This window comes from Perissodus microlepis, chromosome 3 (assembly GCF_051167445.1).
Source record: "Perissodus microlepis isolate ML-2025 ecotype Zambia chromosome 3, ASM5116744v1, whole genome shotgun sequence".
NCBI lineage: Eukaryota > Metazoa > Chordata > Actinopteri > Cichliformes > Cichlidae > Perissodus > Perissodus microlepis.
This window is the reverse complement of record NC_140463.1, coordinates 9,259,921-9,277,727: the sequence shown is the minus strand read 5'-3', so window position 1 is coordinate 9,277,727 and position 17,807 is coordinate 9,259,921. Positions and strand designations below refer to the sequence as shown.

The 17,807-nt window shown below is 40.1% G+C and overlaps 1 protein-coding gene across 1 annotated transcript; it reads left to right on the top strand.

Moving 5' to 3' along the window:
• Positions 1-2,755: 2,755 nt before the first annotated feature.
• LOC146389787 (uncharacterized) lies at positions 2,756-16,280 on the top strand. Its single transcript, XM_084912981.1, has 3 exons — positions 2,756-3,015; positions 7,815-7,912; positions 8,353-16,280. The coding sequence occupies exons 2-3, from the start codon at positions 7,895-7,897 to the stop codon at positions 9,679-9,681; spliced, it is 1,347 nt and encodes a 448-aa protein (XP_084769107.1). The 5' UTR covers positions 2,756-3,015; positions 7,815-7,894; the 3' UTR covers positions 9,682-16,280.
• The last annotated feature ends 1,527 nt before the right edge of the window (positions 16,281-17,807 follow it).

Sequence of the window (17,807 nt, the reverse complement as noted above, 5' to 3'; positions counted from 1 at the left end):
CACTCTGTAGCTGAGCCATTAGCCGCCCGACCCGCAGCCAATTCAGCCGCTCCTCCACCCGTTACACCTCCACCACAACCATCACTGCAGTCTCCAGTGCAGTCCCCTGCAGCTCAGCTTTCCCCAGTGCGGTCTCCGGTGCAGCCTCCCTTAGCGCAGTCATCCACTCAACCACCAGCACCACAACCGTCACTACTACCTCTAGTTCAGTTTTCTGTGCAGTCACCCCTAGTTCATTCCCCTGTGAAGTCATCAACTCCACCACCTACTCCACTCTCACCACCACTGTTACTACAGATATCAGTTCAGCCCCCTGTGCCAGTGCAGATGCCCTCAAATCAGTCTCCCATGCAGTCATCTGCTTCACCACCATTAGTAGCCCAGCTCCCCATGTCTCCAGTAGCTCAGCTCCCCGTGTCTCCCGTGCAGTCATCTACTTCACCTCCACTAGTAGCTCAGCTCCCCGTGTTTCCAGTAGCTCAGCTCGCACCTGAACCATTAGCCCAGTCCCCGGTAGCAGTTCAGTCTTCGGTCAGCTTAACATTCAGCCAGGGGTCCCAATACCCTCTGGCTCTACATCAGCCCCTGCTGGAAGCTCGGATGAGTCTATCCAGCACTCGGCGGCTCCCGCGCCGCCACCTGCCTCGTCCGCTGAGGGTTCTGGTGAGCCCAGCCAGCCCTTCCTCGTCTCCGCTGGGGGTTCTGGCGAGCCCGTTCAGCCTCTTGTCTCCGCTGGAGGGTCCGAGGGGCCTGTTCAGTTGAATGTTTGAAATAAAAATGAACTGAACTGTTAGCGATCCTCCATCTGGATGGATGATAACAACAATCTAGCAGGTGGAGATGGCCCATATCTCTGGGACTGATTTGTGCTAATAACTCCCATTGTATGGACTGATAACATCCGAAGCGGGTGAATAAAGTCACCCAGTCGCTAGCTGTGCCATTACCCAGCATACACCACTCCTTCCATAAATGCAATAAGCGATACAAATGTATTTAACTTATCTGCTGTTTTTCAGGTAGTTGTTTACATTTATAATTCATTATGTTCAGTACACGTCACTACAATGTGATTTTGGAAATGCATAAATATACAGACAACAGGCTCTTCCACGGAAATCTCTTGTCATCAATAAACAACGTTTAGAGAGCTCTATAGTATTTAATAAGAGGACCCTGCACGTCAATTCTCGACGCGAGGGGGGTACCCTGCGCGTCGATAAGTGAAACAGAGGGAGCCTGACCATGCGTCACACGTTTGATGTGTGTTGGGCTGAAGCGGCATCTATTAAGCAACTCTCAAAATTTAAAAAAAAAAAAAAAAAAAAAAGAAAATAAACCAAAAAACACGAGAACACCAGACATTATAATACAGACTTATAATTTGCACCGATGTTTTTTTGACATTCTACATGCAAAAAGTGAGCGCGAGAGCCCTCGGTGAGCCTGCTTGCTGCTGAAGTCAAAGTAAACTTTATTGTCATCTCTGCTACATACAGTACAGAATATAGAGAGACGAGACGACGAGGCTCCAGTTACAGCAGTGCAAGTGAACAAACAATGTATATAAGAAGAGTAAGAAAATAAATATACACTTTAGGACTAAGCATTAAGCCAAATTTAGTAATGCAAATTAAATGAACAATATTTATCTCTTATATATAATAAAAGATACTTGTCTTTGAGTGAAGATTTAAGGTGATGGGAAATATAAATAACTGCAACTTGAATCTTTACTGAAGCTCAGTATTTGACACAGAGTTCACTCACATGTGCTGTACCAGTGTACCTGCACATGTGATGTGACAATAAAAGTGATTTGATTTGAGACTTCAAACTCACTGCTGTAATAACTAATAATGATTAATATAATAACTATAATATTGGCCATATCATATTTACACTGACTTTAGTCTCATGAACAACATTAGCTAATTGTTATTTACTAGCTGATCTTAAATGACTGTTCAGTACAGGAATGAAGCCCCATCATGTTTTACAGTCCTGTGGTCTCAGCCTCAGATACTTATCAAATCACACAAAGCTCGTGTAGAAACACACAAACAAATGTACAAAGTATGTTCTTCGTCATTTCTGTCAAATAAAGCTGTATGAAACGTTTCCAGCGGTTAGTATCATGGTTGCTAGGCAACCTGGGCAGCGCGACGGAGGCTAGACCGTCCCATTTCACAAGCCTGGCACTTCCGGCCTTAGCGGTCTTTGAGTAATCGGCCGTTGTGGACCATTAAGGCTGCAGAACCTGAATTAAGATACAGCCTGTTCCAGTTCTCAGCACCGCTCCTCTCTTTCCCTGAGTACTTGGTAATTCTACTTCCCACGATGACGGTTTCATCGAGATAGTGATAGTGTGATAGTGCTTCCTCACTTGGCTCATGCGTACCCAGCCCAGTTTTACTCTTTAAGTGTGCGCGCGTGTGTGTGTGTGTGTGTGTGTGTGGGGGGGGGGATATGTGTGTATTCACATCGTTTATGTTAATGAGAGTGTGGGGAGTGAGTTGGAGGGTGGAGTGGGCTGCTTTTAACCATGTAAAGCACTTTGTGCTACGTTTTTTTTGTATGAAAAGTGCTTTATAAATAAAGATTGACTGATTGATTCATTGAGGCCAAGGGAAAGAGTTTAGGAAAAGGAGATAGGCACTAATTTTGAAATAAAACCGCACGTGGTTACGTTGTGCAGCTGAGTCACGTGACCGCACAGTAACAAATCACCACAGAGCCAGAAAAAAGGGGCGGAGAAAGTGTGTGTGCACGAGAGGAGTCGAGCAGAGAGAGCTGCTTTTTCATGAAACGGGAGTAAAGTAGTGAACTTACAGGAACATATACCACTACCAACGCTTGGATCGATATCTGCATCGATCTGCACACCCTTGTCTCCTGGATCGTAGCTGAGATCAGCGCGAACCACGTGGGTCTCTGCTCCCTGATCTGTTTCCTGTTTGGAAAGACTTCCAGCTTCATCACGGAGTTGCTCTCGGTTTGTGGGCTCATCTGAAGGTAAGCACCGCGCTAACTTTAATGTGGGTTCAGTTTATGTTGAGAATAATAGATTGCTTGGTATACATTGGACTGTAGAGTTTGTTTGTTTGTAGAGTTTGTGATTGCTTGCAACATTGTGAAATGGCGGTTGCTAGGGGGTAAGAATACATACAGAACAATGGTCTTGGAATATGAACAAAAGGATGGGCTGCAGGGCAGGAGAACAACCAACCCCCACCCCCAGGAAGGCACAGATACAAGCCTGGGGGAGGGCAATGAGCCTTTAGAATAGGACTTCATAGGATGATCTCCAGATGCATCTGTATTTCATGTACTTCCAGCGTAAATAAAGCCGATATACAAAAGCTGATTTTGTGTATATATATATATGTATATATATGTGTATATACACACACACACATATGTGTATATATTAGGGGTGCAACGATACACAAAATTCACGGTTCGGTTCGATACTTTGGTGTCACGGTTCAATATTTTTTCGATACAAAAAATGTTCATGCCTTTTTAATTTGTCATTTATTAAAATTATAAATATATATTTGAACTCTAAAGTACAGTTTTTAAATTTAATGTTGCTGAAACAACAAAATAATAAAATAAAATAAATCTATCTGATCGAGAAATAACTCATCTTTGGAAAAGAGAGTTTATTACAGAGAAATGGCTCTTTCCAAAATAAAAGCTATACTATACGCTTCTTCTGGGCTATATTCTCAGCAGCATATTAACCCTTTAAGACCTACCATAGAACCAAGTCTGCCAGAGCTTATATTATATTTTTACATGCTGTAGTGCCATTTTTTGGAGCATTTCAAGTTGCTATACATCAATACAACCATTATAGCCCAAATTTTAATAATATGTCTGCATTAAGTGCATAGTAATTACATACATTGCAAAAAAGTGCAATAAAGTACAAAAAATGTAAAATCGTTTTGGTTTTTTTAACATATATTTCTAGTTAGAGAAATTTAAGAGGCTTATCCCTCAAAACTGTAAATACAAAATAGTTTCCCACCACAGGAAATTTATTTTAAGTGTCTTCATAGTTTTATTTTTGAAATACACCAATTTTTATATACTGCAGGAAAATGAAAAATATTATAATGCAAATTTGCAAAGAAACAGCATATGCATCAAAATAAACTATTTCCAGCAGTGCAATCCTAAGCATCCCAGAAACCAGACAGAAAGTCATAAAGTCAAACATAACTTTTAAAAACACAAGTATAGGCTCATAAAAAAAATGGTGGTAAAAAACTACATTTCCGCAAAATGACGTCACTTCCGGTTTCGGGCAGGTCATGCCGGACATGCGATAGTTCACGCTGATGGACGCAGAAAGTGTTACAAACAGCTGATCGGATTGGCAAAGCGTGTTTCTGGAATATTATGTTTTTGTTGCTGCAAGTGCTTTTTATGCAGTTTTTGCAAAGCTATATGTGGAAGGAAACCGTGACCTAGGAAAAGCTGATGGCATAAGATGTAAGTACAACTCCTCCGGTTTCATATGCAAAAAAAATTATTGCGATAGCTTACGTGGTTGCAGTGCTACCGGGATTTAAAAATAGTTACGCAAAACAGAGCGTGCCCGCTCCGACCGGCTTTAAAGGGTTAAACATATCAGGTCCCCATAAGGAGAATCATGTGCTAAAGGCTGTTTAAATGACTCGGGTAAAGTTTGCAGCATGCGTGCTTTTTGTTTTTGTATATATATATATATATATATATATATATATATATATATATGCGTGTGTACATATATATATTGTCTAAGGAGCTTGGTAAGAAAAGCGTCTGGACTTCTTTGAGTTGCTGGAAGACGTTTCACCTCTCATCTGAGAAGCTTCTTCGCCTTAACGCCCACTCACATCCTGGGCCATCTGACCTCAGGACATCACATGATAGGGTGGGGCCAGGTTTCACAATGAGCTCACCCGAAACCCTGGCTGATTGTGACCCACACCCGCTTTCACACCTTGGCTCATGTGATTAGGTAGAGCAGGGGTGTCCAAACTCCGGCCCGCGGGCCAACTGTGGCCCGCCGTCCATTTTTAATTGTCCCGCAAGTAATTTCATAAATACAATAGAATATGTGCCGCACTTCAACTTTTGCTTGAGTGTATGGCACTTCTTAGTTTTAACACCAGGGGGAGCTACTGCTGATCAAGGCAGTTGCTCCACCAAAAAGGACAATCACAGAAGAAATTTACTTCAAGTTACTAAACATGGCAGAACCAAAGGAGCGAAAGGTAGAAAAGTGAGTGCAGAAAATTTCAGACACGGTGGGAGAGTGAATATTTCTTCAAAGAATTCAAGGGGAAGTGTCTGTTTGATCTGCACTGAAACTGTGGCTGTTATGAAAGAGTATAATGTACGATGTCATTATGAAACCAAACATCAGGCTTATGCATCCTACACTGGTGCTGAGCGAGAGCAGAAATTAAAGAAAGGGGTAGCTCTCCTGCAGGGTCAGCAACAGTATTTTTTTTGTGCTCAAGTTGTCCAGGAAAAAGGCTCCAATAGCCAGCTATGAGGTCGCCCAACTCATCGCAAGACATGGCAAGCCTTTTTCAGATGGAGACCTCATAAAACACGGCCTCGTTAAAGTCACCGAAATAATGTGCCTGGAAAAAGTGCAGGACTTCAACAACGTCAGCATGTCCAGAAATACAGTTGTGTGACGAATTGAAGACTTGTCAGCCAACATTAAACTGCAACTGTCTGATAAAGCTGTGCTTTTGATTTTTACTCCATTGCATGCGATGAGAGCACCGATGGCACAGACACCACACAGCTGCTAATTTTTTGCGGGGAGTGGACGAGAGCACGAGCGCTTTAGGTGAGTAAAAAATATATTCCACAGTACCTGTGTGTGTATGCTTCAAATTCCAATAATGCGCATCAATTCTGTCACTACCCTGCTTTTTCGCACCACTTTCTTATATGCGTTTTTCTTGTTAACACACAGAGTACACACCGCTGTGCACAGCGCACGCAAATAGCAAAGTCAGCTGATCTCATCTGATGCAGCTCTACTCCTTGATCAAGTGACATTTATCCGGATTTTTGGCACGAGTGGCGATCAGCACCGCAGCTGGATGGCCCGATTTACATACCCAGCGCAGCTGATACTCACCAGAATAATTTACTAAAATTATGCACTCCTGTTATTAAGTCCAGTTCAGTCTGTTAATGTTGATAACGGTTTCAAATGAACGTTAATAGGTGTGTTGCTAAGCCTAATAACTTAAATAACAAACTTGAAATGTACCCGTCCCATTTTCCCCTTTATTGTTTTTTCTCCGTACTGTAAATCTTCTGTCTAAGAAGAAATCTGAGGCTGCTGTTCTGAGAATGAGCTACCAAAGCTTTTTCTGAATAAATCAATAACTTCAAATCAATAATAATCCACACTTTCCGGTTCCTTGGTGTCCTCATCTCTGGTGACATCTCCTGGACAGGAAACATCTCAGCGGTCATCAAGAAGGCCCAACAGCGGCTGCACTTCCTGAGAGTCCTCAGGAAGTACAAGCTGAACTCCAACCTGCTGCAGACCTTCTACCGCTCGTCCATTGATAGCCTGCTAACCTACTGCATCACGGTATGGTACGGCAGCTGCACCAAAGCAGATAGAGTGAGGCTTCAGAGTGTGGTCAAGACAGCACAAAAGATCATCGGCTGCCCTCTCCCCTCCCTGATGGACATTTATTCCTCCCGCTGCCTCACCAGAGCAGCAAACATTATCAAGGACAGCTCCCACCCTGGCTTCAACATGTTCAGCCTGCTTCCCTCAGGGAAGCGCTACAGGTGCATCAACACAAAAACCCACAGACTAAAAAACAGTTTCTTCCCCAAAGCAATAACCACCCTGAACTCACACATGCACAGATAACACAGCCCCCCCACTTCCTCTATGGACCACCACTGTGCAATACCAATTCTATGTGCAACAACTCAACTGTATATACATAACACTATTTATACCAATTCTATGTGCAATAACTCAACTGTATATACATAACACTATTTATACCAATTCCATGTGCAATAACTCAACTGTATATACATAACTCTATTTATACCAATTCCATGTGCAATAACTCAACTGTATATACATAACACTATTTATTACATATTACTTACGGCTTGTATATTGTACATTTTATATATATATATATGTTTTTCCTTATGTTAATACTGTCCATATGTATATAGCGCTGCAGAACTGTACCCCCCCCCCCCCCCCCCAGCATGTTTACACTGAGTAGGAGATGCTCTGTATCTCATTGTACAACTGTATAGTGACAATAAAGGCATTCTATTCTATTCTATTCTATTCTATTCTAAAGATCCATTTATGGAAAGCTGTGATGAAGGCAGTTTTGTCTTTAATTATGTTCAACAATATAACATATTTGACGACTTTTAACTGATTTTTCTAACTTTAATACACTAAAGTTAAACCTAATTTCTAGTAAGTGGCCCAGCCCCTCCTATATTTTTATGTATGTGGCCCTTAGTGAAAAAGGTTTGGACACCCCTGAGGTAAAGGATCATCAGGGGGTCCTTTGTCCCTCTTTGGGGGAAACTCCCACTGGGTTTAAATCTTGGACTCTCCACCATTTGACCCTTAGAACTGAAGAAGCTTCTCGGATGAGAAGTGAAACGTCTTCAAGCAAGTCCAGACGCTTTTCTTTCCAAGCTCCTTAGACTACGATGACCTGGATGACTGAGAACCTTCACAGACAGATATATATATATATATATTGTATTTTTTGTGTGTGTCCCAGCTGAGTAACAGGAGTCTGGTGGAGCAGCAGAAGGACAATTTCATCCATTTGGACTCAGCTCAGCCACTACAGAGGAAACAATGACTTCAACACAAAAGGTGAGAAAAATATCACAATTACACTGTTATTGAAATACCTGTTAACAGCAGCTTTATCTTTTGCATCCTGGGCTCCTCCATATATACAGAATCTACATTCACAACAAAAAACCACAGAAGTTACAAGAAAATACAAAGATCATATTTTATATATATATATTTTATAAGCACACATTGAAACAACATTATCATCAGTTGAACTTGCAATTTCTTATGCGTAAAAGATTTTCTCCACTGATAAATATGTCTTCAATAATGTAATTTTCATTACAACTCTCATTGTAGCACATTATTGTAATGTGATACTGTCACCAGAAGGTGGTGGTAACACACCTACAATATGTTTGTTGACATGTTTGATTCAACCAATGGAGGGAGTTTCAGTTTGTTCCACGACTGCATTTCACTCACTGCCTCTGTTTGTATCTCTGTCACTGCAGGACCAACATGGAGCAAGAAGTCAGCGCTCTCAGGAGGCCGACAAACCTCACAGAAGAAAGGGAGAGAAAACCTACAGCTGTGATGAGTGTGGGAAGGATTTTACCGTGGCTCAAAGCCTAAAAAAACACCAAGTCATCCACAGTGGAGTTAAAGCGTACAGCTGTGATTTGTGTGGAAAGTCTTTTACCCAGTCTGGAACTTTAAAAACTCACCAACTCATCCACAGTGGAGTTAAAGCGTACAGCTGTGATTTGTGTGGAAAGTCTTTTACCGAGGCTGGAACTTTAAAAACTCACCAACTCATCCACAGTGGAGTTAAAGCGTACAGCTGTGATGAGTGTGGGAAGGATTTTACCAGGGCTGGAGGCTTAAAAAGACACCAACTCATCCACAGTGGAGTTAAAGCGTACAGCTGTGACTTGTGTGGAAAGTCTTTTACCTTGGCTCAAAGCCTAAAAACACACCAGCTCATCCACAGTGGAGTTAAGTCATACAGCTGTGACTTGTGTGGAAAATCTTTTACCCTCGCTCAAAGCCTAAAATCACACAAACTCATCCACAGTGGAGTTAAACCTTACAGCTGTGACTTGTGTGGAAAGTCTTTTACCGAGGCTGGATGCTTAAAAAAACACCAACTCATCCACAGTGGAGTTAAACCTTACAGCTGCGAGTTGTGTGGAAAGTCTTTTACCCAGGCTGGAAGCTTAAAAATACACCAACTCATCCACAGTGGAGTTAAAGCACACACCTGTGACTTGTGTGGAAAGTCTTTTACCCGGGCTGGAGAATTAAAAACACACAGACTCATCCACAGTGAATTTAAAGCGTACAACTGTGACTTGTGTGGAAAGTCTTTTACCCACGCTCAAAACTTTAAAACACACCAACGCATCCACAGTGGAGTTAAACCTTACACCTGCAACTTGTGTGGAAAGTCTTTTACCCATCGTAAATGCTTAAAATTACACCATATCATCCACAGTGGAGTTAAAGCACACAGCTGTGAGTTGTGTGGCAAGACGTTTGCTCAAAATAGCGACTTACAGAAGCATCTAGTTACCCACTCTGGAATTAAGGCGTACAGTTGCGACTTTTGTGGAAAAAGTTTCAGCGACAAACAGTACCGAAATATTCACCTACGGTTTCACACTGGAAATGATGTTTCCCGCTGTGATCAGTGTGGGAAACTGTTTGCAACAGATGCACAGTTACAACAACACTTGTTTATCCACTCTGAGGAGAGACCTTACAAATGTGACCTGTGTGAGAAGACTTTTAAATCTCCACATCACCTGAAAAAACACCAAAAGATCCACACCAGAAAGTAGCTCTACAAGTGCAGTTATTGTGAAGATGTATTTATGTTTTATCTTGTAATTGTAACCTGATTGTTTGCAACAAGTCTGATCAGTAAACTTATGGAGTTATACTGAATGAACAGTTTGGAAAAATGAAGAATCATTTTCGCTCGGTAAGCTGAGTGTTATAATGTAAACAGTAAAACGTAATTGGACATTGGCAGAGATCACTTACACTGTCTTTGTTTAGAATCAGAGCGACACAGATGGATTCAGTTCTCAACCCTGTCGTCACTGTGGTGGTGGGAAAGAGTTTCTCTGTGTCCTTTGTGGAAAAACTTCCAATCATGAATGGTACCTAAAACCACATCAACGTAGACTCACTGGAGACAAAATGAACTACTGCAAAGAATGTGGGAGAGGCTTCCACATACCAAGTACATTAAAATACATGACCTCTCCACAGTGGGGTCAAAAAGCACATCTGTGACCAGTGTGGGTCATCCTTCACACTGGACATAAGCTCAATGAAAAAGCATAAGAGAGACACCATACAAGTGCAGACACTGTGACAAAAACTTTTGCCCTAGACTGCAGTTCATTGTCACTTTGCAGTTTCCACGTCCACTTCATAAGGTAAAGAAAAAGCACCCTTACATCTTAGTACAGGGGTGACCACCTCCAGGCCTCAAGAGTAGGGATGGGTACCGGTATCCGGTACCACATAAACGGTAGTAACCAGACCAAAAAGCAGCACACATTTTGGTGCTTTTTTTCCTGAGATGTCATACACTTTGGATTCTAGCCAATCATTTTACTTTTTCCAGGATAGTAGGCGGGCCCAGGTATGTACGTTCTTTTCGAGCAGAGCTACAGATTAAAAATACCCAAGGCGAAGCGGCTGTACTTCACAGCAAAAGATGCAAACTCAGCAGCCTGCAACAAGTGCTTTAAGGTGATACTGTGCAAAGAAGGTAACACCTCAAATCTGGTGAAACACCTGGCGACACATAGCGTTTTTTTAAAAGCCGAGAAATGCACCGTATTTGATAGCTTGCACATCTACTGCGGGTGTAGTGCCTGTTATTGGACCCGGAGTTAGCAACATCCCCCAAAAACCCGAAGAGTAGAGTCCTGGCCCCTAGCCCTGCCAGTGTAGCAGAAATTATGATGGATGATGATGGCAGCAGCAGCCGTTCTTCTCTGCGTGAGTAGCTTAATGTTGTTCGTGTGTAATTTACGTTGAGTAGGCTAACCACATTATTATATTAATGCACGTAAGGTGAACTAGCAAACACCGTCATAGTTACATGCGGCTGTCTTCTTTTTTGATGGCAGATACTCCCTTCACCCTGGCCAAAAAGGCCAAAATGACCAATGAAAAAGTGGAAAACAGCTAAACATGAGAGGTTTTTGGACAAAATTTGTGTTTTTTCCATTCTTTAAGCACTGCTTCCAGCCAAGAGTGATACCATATATGCCCTGTAGCTGCAGAAAAGGCTAACATTGTTATCTTTTTACAAAAAACAGCTAAACATAAGAGGTTTTTGGAAAAAGTTTGTGTCCTCCATTTTTTAAGCACCGGTTCGAGCACTGTTTAAGTACCGGCACGGATTCAAAAGTACCGGTTTGGCATCAGTATCGGATAAAACCTAAACAATACCCATCTGTACACAAGAGCCAGTGTCTTGTAGGTTTTAGATAACACCCTGGGTCAATACACCTGGTACAGATGATTAGTTCATTGCCAGGCCTCTAGAGAACTTCTAGAAATGCTGATGGGGTAATTCTTCCCAATTAAGTCAGCTGTGCTGGATCAAGGTCACAAACCTGCAGGAAACCAGCTCTTGGGCCTGGAGTTGGCCATCCCTGTATTTGTGGATACAGTTTCAGCAACAATAGAAAGACATGGATTTGTGATTAACTTGACAATGTCCTGCATGATAAGCATATCCTGGAAACACATGTCAAATTCTGCAACTTTTAAATTCACTGTAGATTTCCTCGCCTCTAGTGTGCCCTTTAATGGCAAAAGTATGAGAAACAAGTCTTCAAAAACCTTTTATAGCGCTTATATGATCAGCAGCTCAGAATAACCTGTCGAACCTGAAGCAGTATAATATGTTCAGACTGACAGACGGGGTCATAGGTGCAGTGATGCAAACGTTGCACTGATCTGTTGTCATGAAGAGAGAGTTGAACGTAAAAGTGAAGCCGTCGATTTACTGGTCAAGCAACGTCACTACCCTCATCTGTGGTTTTGGCTAGTGACCAAAGACTGAGGTCATGGATACATGTGGTGGTAATGAGCTTCCTCTGAAGGGTCAAATAAACAATCAAACTTCCCCCCTTTGAGCTAGCAATTTGGCAACAGGTGGAAGAAAAAACGCCCTTTTAACAGGAAGAATCCTCCATTAGAACCAGGCTCAGGGAGGGGTGGCCATCTGCCGTGACGTGTTGGAGTTAGAGAAGGAAACAGCACAAAGACATGCTGTGAAAGAGAGCCAGAGAATGATTTAATGCAGAGAGGTCTATTAACATATAGTGAGGGAAAAAGGTGACTGAAGAAGAAATTCTCAATGCAGCATAACTAAGGGAGGATTCAGAATCACCTGATCCAGCCCTAACTATACGTTTTAGCAAAAAGGAAAGTTTTAAGCCTAATCTTCAAAAGTAGAGATAGTGTCTCCCAAATCCAAATTGGGAGTTTGTTCCATAGAAGAGGGGCCTGAAAACTAAAGGCTCTGCCTCCAACTGTACTTTTAAATACTCTAGGAACAACAAGTCTAAGAGCTCTAATGGGGGAATTATTGAACACCTTTCAGTATGGGCCCATGTCCTCATTATAGGTTTGGCAGCGTTTGTGGCATTATGAAGAGAGTAAGTAACAATTTTTATAAACTGTAGACACTTTCCATCATTCTTTTTCCATTCTTAACATCTCTACTGAGAAATTCTGTGACCACAAAGAACTTGGGGGTGTTTCTGAGAAAAGGAAGATGGACAACATCAAAGATGTTGAAGATCTTGTTGAACTGCAGAGGTGTCAGTCTGCCACAGAGACCACAGAGAATTAAAAACAAACAAACTGAACACTTCTCTTAGCAAAACTAGGGCATACCACAGTGAGTCTCACCAGCTTCAAACTAGAGATAACACAAATCAACAAGAAGTTTTATGTGTAGAACTTTGAAGAAGTCAGAATGATTAATTATTTTAAAAGACATTTGGTCTGTTCATTCATAGCAAAAACAAATTAATCTTACTGATGATGCAAACAGTTCAGGGGGAACCCCAGGGTGGGAGATGTTATCTTGTTTAAGTGCACACTGACACACATCACAGAGCACTAAAACCTCTCACAGCATGGACGATATACCTGCCCAAACTCATAGAGCAGTGAGAAGTCTCACAAGGTTCAGACTCTAGAAAACAAGAATGGACCAACAGGAAGTAGCTGCAGCTGTGCTTTTACATGTACAACTTTAAATAAGTCAAAATGATTAACTGTAATAAAAGACATTTGTTCTGTTCAGTTAAACAAAAACATAAAGAAATAAACTGCATACTTCTAATTGTGAGGTGAGTTTAAATTGTTATATTTTCAGTAGGAACTAGTACTTAGTAGTAACCAGTTAACTTGTGCACACAGAATAATTACAAGGTCTTTATTTGATCCACCTGTCTCAACTAATTACAGACCTCAGTGCAGCATTCAGTACTGTCAACCACAATATTTTTATGAGCTTCTTGGATGAGAGGTGATGAGGGATGAAACATCATCAAGAAACTTAAAGAAGTCACGTTGTTTCTTTTCAAGCTTGTTAGACTCTGATGACCAGGATGACTGAGAACTTATACAGACACACTCTTGTGTCGTGGTTGCATTAAGATAAATCCAGTTTAAGTACAAATACAAATGCTGCAGTCTATGCATAAAGAATCAATAGAAATTATGTAAATAAATCAGAGTGATTTCAGATTTAAACTTGGGCACCAACCCAGTAAAATGTTATCCACATTCAAATTTAGATTCTTTTATTATCATTCGGTCAGTTTTGCCTGAATGTAGATGTACAGGGTTTTACTGTTAATCATCCAAACCACATATAATGTTCTTATTACCCATTATATACATATGGACTACATAATTAGTAAGAATCAGCCCTCTTAATTTATATCTAATTCTAACAATCATCCAAAAAACCAAGTCTAAGTTATTTAAAGAGACATGAGTGAGAAAATTCATTTTAAATGAAATTATAATAATTGTCACATCTTTACAATACTTTACAATTTCTTAAATAACTTCATTTCTGCTTTTCTGTGCTTCTAGAAGCTTATCACTCAGCAGCCATCTTGGTAACACTACTAGGGAGATAGCTGAGTAGTTCTCGGTTGCTGTAGCTCAGGAGTTAGAGCAGATCATCTGCTGATTGGAAAGTTGGTGGTTCGTATGTGTGAATGTTAGCTAGAAAGCACTTAAAGGGCTTGTGTTAATGGGTGAATGTGGCATGTTGTATAAATTGCTTTGGGGATCCAGTAGAGTAGAAAGGTGCATATAAGAATCAGTCCATTTATCATTTAGCTAGTTTACTGCAAAAAGTCAAAATTTTGTAACAATCTTGTAATCTTGAACCAAGTTTGTTTCTTTGATCTCTACTCAAAACAATCTCATTACACTTAAAATAAGAGAGCTACAGAGTAACATTTCAGTAAGATCTGTAGGAACTTGTTTTTAGACAGTGCATCATGAAACTAGACAATTTTCACTTGTTCTATAGACAGATTATTTTTCACTTAATACAAGATATTTTTTGCTTCAAATAATGCTGTGTTTTAAGTCTAAATTGTAGTGGACAAAATGCTAACACTGAAGCTTCATAAGCAAAACAATAGTATTAAACACAATATACCAGGTTGATGCAGCTACTGAAAAGACACCTGCTGGTTTGTAAAGACCACATTTAAAGCTAGTTTTAGCGTCTCTGTTGTCACCATCTTGGCTGCAAACAAAAACAACGCTTTTAGGAAGGGTGGGCTTAAATATGAAACTTCCTGCTCATTCACTAATGACTTGTGATTGACAGCTCAACGCAATGAGCATACAGCTCCTTGAGAACTGACTTCATTTTGTATTCAGTAGGATGCACAGTGAATGAGTGGGTACATAAACTCACGAAGAAAGAGTTTACAGAGGCCGTGTCAGAAAATAATTTTGTAAACTTCTAAAGAGACAGAAATCCATTTGGTTTCACTCAGAGAGAAGACAGGATTTCAGTCATGTTGAGACTGGCTGCTCTGGACTTCTTTAAGTTTCTTGAGGAAGTCCAGAGAGGAAGCTTCTCATCCGAGCAGTGTCTTCAGTTTTAAAAGCAATTGGCAAGAGTCCTAGATTTTTTTAAGCCCTATTGGGAGTTTCCTAAGAGGGGCTTCAACCCACTACTGATAAATTGCTGTCATAACCCACCGCCTCTGTTCAATGATGGATGTTCACAGTGGACATAGATGGCTTCGTTCACTCTTCTTTCAAATCCTCTGGTGTCTATGTCCAACATGTGAACATTTGCCTCCTCGAAAGAGTGGCCTTTGACCTTTGGATGCTGATGGACAGCCAAGACTTGTCACATGGAGGTGGCTCTTCTATGTTGTGCCATGCATTTATGAAGTGGCTGTTTGGTCTCTCCAATGTAGAGGTGACTTGCTTCATTTTTCCAACTTGAAGCTATGTCCTTGTTTTATTGTCTCTGACCAAACGCAGCAGGTGACACACAGGTCCCTATATCCATCTGTTATTTAGACTGGATGTAATAAAACTCTATGCTTATATTACAAACCAAGATTAATGATAAGTACGCTCATCTACATTTTTAATATGAAAAGTATGATAAGAGAATTCCCACTTTACAAAAAACTGGCTTGTCCTTATTTCTTCTTAAGCTGTGCTGAAAATAAACGCACAAAAAATATTATTATTTATGAAATGTATCAAGTTTGGTTTTAGCAAAGTGCATCTATAAATGAATTAAATGACAAATTAAAAAAAGAACAACAGAACAATAAAATGAATTAGGTAATTAAAAATGTTTATGATCTGTTTGTTCTTTTATGTCCTCTGTTCTCTTTGATCTGTTTTAAACCATACCATTAAAAGGCTGGCTATTAGAGAATGTTAGATAAAATAAACATTAAAAAAAAAACATCTGTATATGGAATGTATTTATTTTTTATTACTGGGCATATTTTTTGTTTATATTTGTTGTTTGGGAAAATTGTAACTAATACTACTAGTAGTCCGTTAAAGATTTGTGTATTCACAGATTACACAGGATTGGTGAATCCCAACAACACCACACACAAACACACACGCGCATAAATACATAAAAAATACATTAAAACTTTTTTCTACTTGGACTTTATGTTTTTTGTGTGACTTTAGATCAATTGTGTTAATACAGTACGTCAAAATGAAATAAAAGTACATGTAAATTCAGATGTGAGGTTATGCTGAAAAGAATGAAACTAAACAACAGTTTTTAAAGGTGACATGTAGAGGTAAAATCAAAAATCGTCAAAAACGGCCAATTATTCCCTGGAACCCAGAGGGTTACAGAGTGGCCAATTATTCAAATATTTTGACCAAAACGGCTGACTGGCAAACTATAAGCCTCCGTAAATTGTGTTGCTAAATGCTAATCATTAGCAGTAAACACATTAACAATAGGACCTACAGAGTGATGTTAGATGTTGTATAGAGGTACAAGATGGTAAGATCGTTTAAATATAGCACTGTGGTTCTATTGACCTTAATTTAACAAGAAGACCATTATGGTAAAACCATTAGAAAAGATCATTAACCCTTTAAGACCTACCATAGAACCAAGTCCGCCAGAGCTTATAGTATATTTTTACATGCTGTGAAGCCATTTTTTGGAGCATTTCAAGTTGCTATACATCAATACAACCATTATAGCCCAAATTTTAATAATATGTCTGCATTAAGTGCATAGTAATTACATAAATTGCAAAAAAGTGCAATAAACTACAAAAAAATTTAAAATCGTTTTTGTTTTTTTAACATATATTTCTAGTTAGAGAAATTTAAGAGGCTTATCCCTCAAAACTGTAAATACAAAAAAGCTGCACAAACTAGTTTCCCACCAAAGGAAATTTATTTTAAGTGTCTTCATAGTTTTATTTTTGAGATACACCAATTTTCATATACTGCAGGAAAAACGAAAAAAAATATATTATAGTGCAAATTTGCAAAATAACAGCATATGCATCAAAATAAAATATTTCCAGCAGTGCAATATGAGTCCTCAGCATCCCAGAAACGACACAGAAAGTCATAAAGTCAAACATAACTTTTAAAAACACAAGTATAGGCTCATAAGGCCATGATGGTAAAAAACTACATTTCCGCAAAATGACGTCACTTCCGGTGTCGGGCAGGTCATGCCGGACATGCGATAGTTCACGCTGATGGATGTAGGAAGTGTTACAAACAGCTGATCGGATCGGCAAGGCGTGTTTCTGGAATATTATGTTTTTGTTGCTGCAAGCGCTTTTTATGCAGTTTTTGCAAAGCTATGTGTGGAAGGAAACTGTGACCTAGGAAAAGCTGATGGCATAAGATGTAAGTACAACTCCTCCGGTTTCATATGCAAAAAAAATTATTGCGCTAGCTTACGTGGTTGCAGTGCTACCGGGATTTAAAAATAGTTACGCAAAATGGAGCGTGTCCGCTCCGACCGGCTTTAAAGGGTTAAAACCTGAACATCTGGATACGTATATCCAGATACGTAACACCTTGAGGTGGAATCACTAGACTAAACACCTAGTGACTCAACCTCAAGTAAGTGGCCCCCATAAACAGAAAATTTGGCTTAAATTTTGTACAATGGAAGGAAGCTGAGCCATGTAGTCCATCTTTTATGCAGTCACTGTTTGAACTTTTCAGCTTCCAAATGTTTCTAAATTATAACACGACCAAAGAATGGAAACAAGTTATCACACTGAACAGTGTTTATGTAAAATTCTGAGTGTCACCTTCAGGTTTCCTGTGAACACATCGTCTCACCAGCATAACCAGTAACACCAGTAGAATCACAACACAGACTGATGCACCAATTGACAACACAGAGAGAACAGGA